Below are 9958 nucleotides of genomic sequence, written 5' to 3' on the forward strand. Positions count from 1 at the left end.
CAGATTCTTTCACTTTTGCTCTTATAAGAAAGCTAAGGCTAGGTATGAGTCAAAGTCATTAGTGAAGCTAAACTACAGCTTTATTTTTCTATTGACAAGATTAAAGGTTTGATTTAGAAGATAGAAAATTTGCTTGGCGAGAAAATGAAGGGAGATTATAAATAAAAAAATGACGGAATATCATCAATATCATTTTTCTTTATTGGTTGAAAATGGGAAAAACAATGAATTTATATGAAATTATCAACAATATTTGGGTAACCCGACAATAATTGAAAAATCACTCTCTTTGCAATTTTATATTGAGTTTGGAAGTGTTTCTAATTAGTTCAAGTATTGGAATTTTCATGAAATATAATAACATTTAATCATTGTGTTCGACATAATCTCTCATATTTTGCTCAATATATGCAATTTGTAGATAAACCATAATTGAACTAGAAACAACAAATGGCATCCAATTTTCTTGACAAAGAAAAAAAGATGTCCAATTGGGCAATGTGACCTGATTTTCAAAAGATTGTTAGGATGTTTACAAGTTAAAGTGAGTGAAGCCAAGCTAGGGTTTTATCATTTGATAGGTTAGAGGTTTGGTTTAGAACGTACATCCTCTGGTGACTAATATAAGTAAAAAAATTCCATTTTAAGTTCATTCATTTAATGATGCACATGGTCTTTATTATAAACCACATACATCATTAAATGAATGAATCTAAAATGTAATTTTTTGCTTATATTAATGACCGGAGAGTGTACATAATTTTCTTAGCTAGAAAATGACGGGAGAATGGAAATATACCTTTTCGGTTGTAATGTGAACGGGCCAAATGGTATGTGCCATGCTTCAATGGATTATGGATCCCACACACAAAATGTCAATGTCATTTTTATTTTATATATGCTTCAAAAATGAGAGAAAAGAAATAAATAAATTTATGTGAAATTATAACCAACAAACTTATAAGTCCTAGAAATTTGTAAACATTAATATTTCTTTGATAAAGATGTAAGCTTACAAGTCCTGCTCATAATTGAATAGAATTGGTTGTTTCAAAGAAAAATTACAAGATTTTTTATTAATGATATTTGGTCACGTTGCATACATCTCCAATTTCTAAAAACATCTCTAATTCTTAGACATCGACTCTCTTGTGCAATCAAAATAGCATACATTTTCCCATATCTTTTTGGAAACTCCAAGTTTGGAGACAAATTGTTTTTGTCGTTTGGAAACATAAAGTTTCAAAAGAGACAAAACTAATTAAAATCGAGTTTCCATAACTATATGGTGCGACTATGATAGGTGATTAAGATTGAAAATTGCTATTCTCCCTTTTAAAATTGCACATTTCTTTATATCAACAACAGTTAAGTTACTGTCGTTCGACATTTTTCAACGGCAGTTAACTGTCGTTTAACATTTTTCTGCGGCAATTAATTGTCGCTAACACTTTTAAGATCGGTTCAATCATTTTTTAAGTCAGTTCAACCGATCTTAAAAGTGTCAGCAAAAATTCACTGTCGCTGAAAAATACCGAGGAACAGTTAACTGTGTCGCTGATCGCTGATATAAGGAAGTGGATAATTTCATAAATGAGAAGGATAATTTTCATTTATGGTTTTACAATGGAGAAATAAGACACGCTTCTACCTTGTTAGATTGTGATGTTCTACTTGACGAAATAGTCTAGGAAGTAGTCTACTAGTAGTATGCTAATGACTCTAATTCAACACAAATTGTCCAAAGAACAAGTGGTTGTGATGACTATGGAAACCAGATATAATTGAAAATTCAAATTAGAAATTAGGCTAGCAATATTTTTTTTTAGAGAAAAAGAAATACTTAATTTCAACTTTATTTGTTTGATTAATCTATTAAATTAGTAGAAAAATATAATTGAAATTGACAATCAAATAATATAACATAGCCCATGTCGGTTTTGTTAATTTATTTGAACGTGTTGTAGAAGATTCTTTGACTTTTGCTCCTATAAGAAAGCTAAGGCTTGTTACTTATTCGTCTTAAAGTGAGTGAAGTTTAACTAGAGGTTTGATTTTCTTTTTGTGGCATGGTTAGAGGTTTTTTAATTGAGATGATGAGATAATTTACTTTACTAGAAAAATGAAAATACATCTTTTTCTATCAAAGAAAGAATGTAAATTGCTCTTTAAACCATTTATGTTTGCACAAAAACTATTTAAATTATCGAAACCTACGTTCCAATGACACAAATCTATCATAAGATATGTTTCAACATACACAATTGGAACGGACAAATGTTGAAGGAATAGTCTTTGACCCGTGCAACGAACAAGCGAAATGAATATTTTTTGTAATGTTGTATATGTGACTCTCAACACAATACACAATATTTAAGATATAATTTAATTCATAGATAATTTAAATATGAATATCTTATTACAAATCAAAAAGTCAACGAACAACATACCATTTAGTCCACTTTAGTTCAATTACACAACATACAACATTGGCTAATAATCATCAAATAACCACATGAGTTCCTTCTCAACCATATATACTCACATTGGGTAATAATCATCGAATAACCACATGTCTCTTTACAAAGTTTTTAGATTCTCTCTCTTCTTTTTTTTTTTTTTTTTTTTTTGTAGATATAATATTAGTATAAGTTGACATTTTGATTCCTTGGTCCACACACATCATACAAACTTTCTCTCTAAGCTTAGACCACACTCATCGCATGTGACAGAACATAACCTTACTTTGTAAACCTAAAAAAGCATTTTGGAATCAAATAAAGTAAAACACAAAAAACAATAAGAGAGACGACAAATGTGAGAAGTGAGAACACACACATGCATAAGAGATGAATGGTTAAATGATTGTCGTTACTTAGATAGAGATGTATATTTTTATTGATATTGAAATTGAGAAAATCATTCAATGTTTCAAGAATATGAAAAATCGTAAACAACACTTATTATGATGTATAATTTATGCTTACTAAATTGAAATGTAATACACACACAATGCTACAAATTTATATACATTATGCTCCTACTATTCAAAATTCTTGGATCCGTCCCCTCATTCTAATAAGGTTTTCTTCATTGAAAGCTATCTTTCGATCGGTCTTTTTCAAAGGTTGAGCAATACAAAGGGCCTATAAAGAAACCTCCAAAGTGATAATACACCTTTGAGTTATATCTATGAATGGGGCAAATAGTATGAGCCATGTTTCATTAGGTTATGTACCACACACAAAATGTCTTTCTCATTTTTCGTTTAAACAGTTTCTTAATGAGAAATGATATTTGTACAACTACTTTGTGACAACTATCATTTTTTTTTTCTTTTTTTATTGTTTTTGACCAATAAAAATAGAAAAGAGGAAGTTGTAACAAAAATTATCTCAAATAATTGTTCAAATATCATTTACGATAATATAGTTTTATCTGAAGAAAATAAAAAGAACAAGTTTTCCCTAAACATTTTGATACTTTTAAGCATATAGGGAGGGACGGACTGGGAAACTATCTCTCTTTTATACTTCGATAATTGAGTTGGATTTGATGGAAAAATTACAAAATTTGATCCAACACAAACCAATCAAATTCAATAACATTACATAAACCACCCATTTTTAAAAATATATACTCTCCTTTGTGCAACCATTATTCTTTTTCTAACCCAATTTTCAATTTAATTTTAGAAAATCACTTTTTTGAGGTTAAATTTAATTTTCTCATTTGAAAACGTCAACTTTTCAAACGAGACAAAGCAAATTAAAATTGAGTTTCCATAACTATATATTTCTTCCATTCAAAGACATGGTTTCCAAACATATCACACTTGCATAGTTCCATTTTCTGAATTTGATTTACATAATTATATGATCGCACTAATATACCATGACATGTGCTTAAAGGTTTTGTCAATGGAAAAATAAAGTAGGCTTCTAGCTTATTTGATTGTGATGTTTTACTTGACGACTACCTAATCAAAAGCTAGTACGAAAGAATCTTGTTCTATCCATTTGAACTAAAATGCTAACTTTTTCACATAATAATTCATAGCTCAAAAGAAAACCATTGTCTTGCATATTTAGAATGACAACAAATTTGACCAAATCACAGTGACACGGTAACTCGGACAAACTTACCGTTAATCCAAACATACATGCAAAATTAACATAGTTTATGAGACACATTACCAATTAATTAAAGCTATGAAACTAAATATAAAACTAGACTCAATTATTTATTTTCTTCTGACCAATTATTTCTTCTCAGAGGGAGAATCTCTCTTCTTCCAAAACTTGATCTGCACAAATCTCTTTTCAAGCATACTCTCCACTTCCTCCATTGGTACCCCTTTAGTCTCTGGCACAAAAATGATGACAAAGAAAATGGCAACAATAGCAATGATTGCAAATATCATGAAAGTCCAAGCAGGTCCAATTGCTACGGTCAAACTTAAGAATGATTGAGAAACAACAAGGTTGGAAACCCACACTGTTGTTGATGCTATTCCTCCACATATTCCTCTATACCTCAATGGATAGATTTCAGAGTTAACAACCCATGGAACTGTTCCCATTCCAGGCGAGAAGAATATGATGTAGAGTGCGAGGGCTAATATAGCGATCCAACCAAAGTTGCTAGGACAACCTTTTGTGTACCATGCTCTATGATCAACGCCGCAAATATCTTCTGTATTTTTATTCGATATTAAACATGCACCTGGCTTGGTCTGCAAGTTTCATATATAATTTTGTTAATATTTTTGAAGCGAAAATTATATCGTAAAAATATCATATTGGAGAAGAGATTTACCATGTCACCAGGAGCAGCACAAAATCCACAAGTTGACTCGGCCCTTATACACTTCATACAATTCCAATTATGATTGTTCGTAGCTGCTGTCTTGAACTCAGGGCATGTGTTATTGTAATGAGAGCTTTCAACGAGACTAACCATTGGTGCATGAATTTCACTTTCACGAAAAGTGACGGTTAAAAGAGTCAGAGAAAGGACAACACCGGTCAAACTAATCAATGCAAGTTTCTTCCTCCCAGTTTTGTCGATGAAATATATGCTCAGAATTGAACCGAATGCATTGAGGCCAGAAGTGATTAGAGACAGAAGAAGTGCTGTTCTTTTTGACGCAAAACCGGCCAGCTGAACAATTGAAGGACTGTAGTACATTACCGTGTTGATACCGGTAAATTGCTGGAAAAACGCAAGTCCTACACCTGCATATAAACCTCTTCTAACGGATGTTGTTTTTACAAGCTGCATAATACTGATTTTTTCCGTTTCCTTAAGCTCCATCTCAACTGATTCTTTCAATGCTTGAATCTCGTTGTCATAGTCCTCGACCTCGTATATCTTTTTCAGAATTACTTTCGCTTCTTCCTCTTTGCCCTGTTACATTGTTGAACAAGTTAACATTTGATGGTCGGATTTGGTTTCTATCTGGACCATTTGATCAATGTCAGATGACACACGATCCAACTTTTATTTTATATCCAATTAAGTAAAGTCAGAACTTGGGTCATCCGATTATGTGACAGTCAAATGTGTGACTAAGGATGTCAAACTAACCTTGCGGTACAACCAACGAGGCGACTCGGGGAGTGACAACATGAGCACAATTTGTATCACAGCAGGTGCTGCTGCAACTCCTAACATCCACCTCCATGTGCCTGGTGCCTGAGCGAAAAATCATGTTCAAATTCTTTTACAACATCATCAAGTGAAGAAAAAAAAAAACCGACACATAGAAACGAAAAGAGGAAATGCGACACAGCGTAGTTAGTTTCACGCACCTTAGTAAAGGCCAAGTTGATGAGATAGGAAAGGAACTGTCCACCAGTGATGAGAAAACTGTTGAGACTAACAAGAGCACCTCTAACTCGAGTTGGTGAAGCCTCAGAGATGTACAAAGGAGATGCCATTGAAGCCATCCCGACACCAAGACCAACAAATACTCGACCAACAATGAGAGTAGCTGGATTTGGAGCAGCAGCCAAGATAATTGACCCTAGTAAAAAGAGGGTATCTGCAACAATTATTGATACTTTTCTTCCAAACCTATCATTGATCCATCCTCCAATTGCAGCTCCAATAATTGCTCCAGCAATTGCTGTACTCACTATGGCTTCCTGTTACATTTTTTCCGATCATCATCATATTTTCACATTTTATATCGAAACATGTTATGAATTTTTTCCGACGGAGATTTGTAAGAAGTTCGATGTAAATTTACTTTACCAACAAATTAAAGAAGCATTTTTTTTCTTTTCTTTTTGGTTTCATTCTTTGAGAAAAGGAGAATTTGATTCAAAAGTCAAAAGTATATTGCATAAAGAAAATTATATTCTATATGGTTTCCTTATACATTTGATTGCATCCTTTTTACCAATTATCGAAACGGACATCGAACCAAAGAAACATCTGAGTTATGGTTCAAACCCGGACTTGAACATTAAAAAATAACTAAATTACAGACACTTTGGTTCATGGTTCAGCGCCGGTTCAACTATTCAAATTGGTTTGATTTTTAAAACATAGAAAATAACATTAACACACTATTGCATAGTCAATGTTTCCAAATCTACAGAATCAATACAAAGATGGAAAAAATAAAGTCGAATCTGAATTTGATTATGTATACATTATTACATTTCAGTATCATACCAAAATCATTACGTTACTTCCTTTTTCAGGAAAAATTTATTCCTTTTCATTTGTGGCAGATTTAGTAAATTACTTTTTCGTTTTCTTTATGACCAATTTACTGAATTACTTTTTTGGTGAGGTAAATTACTTGGGCAATTTTTTATTTTTTTCTTAAAAAGAGTAAACTTTTTGGTGATGATAAGCAAGAATTTATAACATCACTTGCAAAGATTTCAGTATCTGAGTTATTTCTAACCTAAAATTAAGGTGGTTTCTTATAGGTTTCTGGTGTCATGTAATTGAAAACTCACCATTGACTAATTTGTAAGAGTCTGAAAAAATTAATATTTGGACTGCCTAATAATATAAGGCTTAATCTGACCATTCACCCCGTAAGTTTGTAAAAGTAACGATTTTGGTCCCCTTTTTAAGAAAATTGCACAAATGACCCTCCATGTTTAGTTTATATTATTTTGACCCTCTAACAGAAGAGAAATATGTTTTTTGTTCTCTTATCTTTACAAAAAGTTGCGTTTATGACCCTCCATGTTTATGACTCCTGTTTTAGGACACGTGATGTCTTCAGCAACTTTGCAATATTTAGGGCCAAAATTGCTATTTTTTTGTTAGGAAGTCAAAATCACAACTTTTTAAAAGTTAAGTGTCAAAAATGCACTTAAACCTAAATATAAAATGACATATAATTTGAAACGGATGGAGAATTCTTGATAGAAATTCTGATTTTCTTTAAAATAAAATAAAAAGAAATTGTGATTTTCAACTTTCCATTGGTTGTTGGTGTTCAGGCTTTAACTGCTTAGTTGGGCACCATCCCCAATTGGACCAATCGAACATTTGTTCAAAAAAAGACATTATTAGGAGGACAGTGTCCTCTTAGAGAATTTCTATGGTATTTTAGTTATGTGGATCCGGACACATGTGCTTATTCAGCATCTTTTTTACTTGTTTTCTCAATTTAAATAAATTAAATGAGAGAAAAATATCATCATTTAAGTAAAATTAGTACAATTTTCAATTAAAAACAAAAATGTACAAAATATGTCATCATCAATTACCAAAAAAATTGTTAAAAACAATTACCAAAAGAATACACATACATAACATTTCTCACATGTCGACACAACATCATGTTATGTCGACGTGTGAAAAATGTTATGTATGAGTATTCTTTTGGTAATTGTTTATGACAATTTTTTTGGTAATTGATGATGACATCTTTTATACATTTTCGTTTTTAATTGAAAATTATGCTAATTTTGCTTAAATGATGATATTTTTTTCTCAGCCATAATTTGATTTATTTGAATTGAGAAAACAAGTAAATAAAAAAGATGACGAGCAAGCACATGTAAAATACCATAGAAATTCCCTATTTGATTACTCATGCCAATTATTATGAAAAATAATATAGGAAGAAAAAAAAAAATTTGAGAAAAATATTATAAGTATATCCAATATATTAAATTTGATCTTATCCGTTAAATCCGGATCGGGTAATATAGAAAAGTAAACCTATATATCCAAAACAAAATAAATATAACAAAATTACACGTGTTCTTTTTCTAAGTGGTTAGTAAAAATATTATGAAGAATATATATATTAAAAAAATGAGAAATAAGAAAAATTAAGACTTTTAGTAAAAAGTGTGAACAATTTTCAACAACAAATTAGTCCAATCCATTTTTTTAATATTATTTAAGTCCAAGTGTTGTGATACATAGAAAACAATGTTTTTTGTTGTTTTGTGGATCAAGTTGGTGGCTGTGAAGCAGAGAACATGTAAGGGCATTAAAGACCATTAAAGTAAAAGGTTGAAATTCACAAGTCATGAGTAATCTATGATCTCAAAAATTCATTTACCTGAAGCCATGTCTTCTTTTCTACTGCTGGAAATTCATCTCTTATATACAAAAGAGCTCCAGATATAACTCCTGCACAATAATAAAAACAATAATAATCTAGTCAAATAATAATAATAATAATAATAGCTTTTCTTATAAAAAAAATTATTTTCATGCAAAAAGAAAAATAAAACATTTTTATAATTTTTTTTTAGGGAAATATAATAAATTGTTATGAATATTTTCTTTTTCATCAAAGTTTGAATTCTGATTTTTTGACTCAACATTTATTTATTTATTTTTTTCTGACAAATATCCTTTGACTCAAGATTAAAATCACAGTTGCATGCATTGTGGTCAAAATTATTGATTTTATGAAATATAAGGCGTCAAATTTCGATCTAACAGTTCTGGTTGATTGCGTAAATGCATGAAATTCCGATAACTGAATCAAATTTTCAAATCTTTTAATGTATGTTTGACATGACTCTGGACATGCCAGAATCATCATAACTCTGACGCAGCCAACGTTATGCCAAACATATTGCAGACACTAATTGTCATTATTTTGAGATGTAAACAAAATTAATATCGCGCCATAATTGAAGTTAAGAAAAATTCTTTGAAAATCATGATACTATATGATTTCATAAATGATGCAAAAAAGAGTAAAAGAGTACTTTGACTATATTTTCTTTTTGAAAAAACAAAGGGATTGATACATGAGATCATAAAAATTTATGAAGAAACAGAGAAGGTGGTATAATTAAATTTTTTTTACCAGTATCATAGCCAAAAAGAAGGCCACCAATTCCAGCAGAAAAAGCAAGACGAAGAACATAAGGATTTTTCCATGATAGAGATAAACATTCTCTGAAAGCAGACATATCTGCTTCTGGTACACCTCCTTCCATGGTGTTCTTCTTCCCTTTTAATTAATTAATTAATTAATTAAGAAGAGACACCAATGTTAAAGACTAAATAAAACACTATCTAGTAAATTACTATTCAACACACAGTTTTTTTTGTTGCAAGTATACTTGTTGTGTTGTGTTTCAGAGAAATTAGGCTCAGGTTTGGGTATATTTATAGATGGGGAAATATGAAAATGACTATTCTGTACACTAATAATAATGGACATTAAATTAATATATTTGATTTTGTTTATAATTGTTTACTATGTATAAGTAAAAGTAATTGCTATTCAACCACCCAAATCTTCTTTTTTTGTTTGTTGAGGAAACCTCGCAAATCTTGTTACTGTCTCCAGTCAAAACATTATCTTATTTGAGAGGAGTCAAAAGATTATCATGTTACCTTTCCAAAAAAAAAAAAAGATTATCATGTTAGAGTTACTTTTATTTTATGATGATGATGATGACTGGAATTATTATCTTTCAAAAAGAAAATATTAGTTTGAGTTTTTAAA

General features: G+C 30.6%; 1 protein-coding gene across 1 annotated transcript; it reads right to left on the reverse strand.

Moving 5' to 3' along the window:
* Window positions 1–3994: 3994 nt before the first annotated feature.
* Window positions 3995–9598, reverse strand: LOC11417687 (probable inositol transporter 2). The gene is made up of 6 exons (XM_003595473.4): window positions 9311–9598; window positions 8549–8619; window positions 5814–6149; window positions 5590–5697; window positions 4819–5409; window positions 3995–4735 (listed from the first exon to the last, which is right to left on the reverse strand). The coding sequence occupies exons 1-6, from the start codon at window positions 9441–9443 to the stop codon at window positions 4262–4264; spliced, it is 1713 nt and encodes a 570-aa protein (XP_003595521.1). The 5' UTR covers window positions 9444–9598; the 3' UTR covers window positions 3995–4261.
* Window positions 9599–9958: the final 360 nt, after the last annotated feature.

This window comes from Medicago truncatula, chromosome 2, assembly GCF_003473485.1.
Source record: "Medicago truncatula cultivar Jemalong A17 chromosome 2, MtrunA17r5.0-ANR, whole genome shotgun sequence".
NCBI lineage: Eukaryota > Viridiplantae > Streptophyta > Magnoliopsida > Fabales > Fabaceae > Medicago > Medicago truncatula.

Coding starts and splice junctions, on each gene's coding strand:
- LOC11417687 (XM_003595473.4), bottom strand. CDS start 9,443: ATGGAAGGAGGTGTACCAGAAGCAGATATGTCTGCTTTCAGAGAATGT. Junction 5,410..5,589: donor CTCGTTGGTTGTACCGCAAG/GTTAGTTTGACA, acceptor ACAATGTAACAG/GGCAAAGAGGAAGAAGCGAA. Junction 4,736..4,818: donor GTGCTGCTCCTGGTGACATG/GTAAATCTCTTC, acceptor TGAAACTTGCAG/ACCAAGCCAGGTGCATGTTT.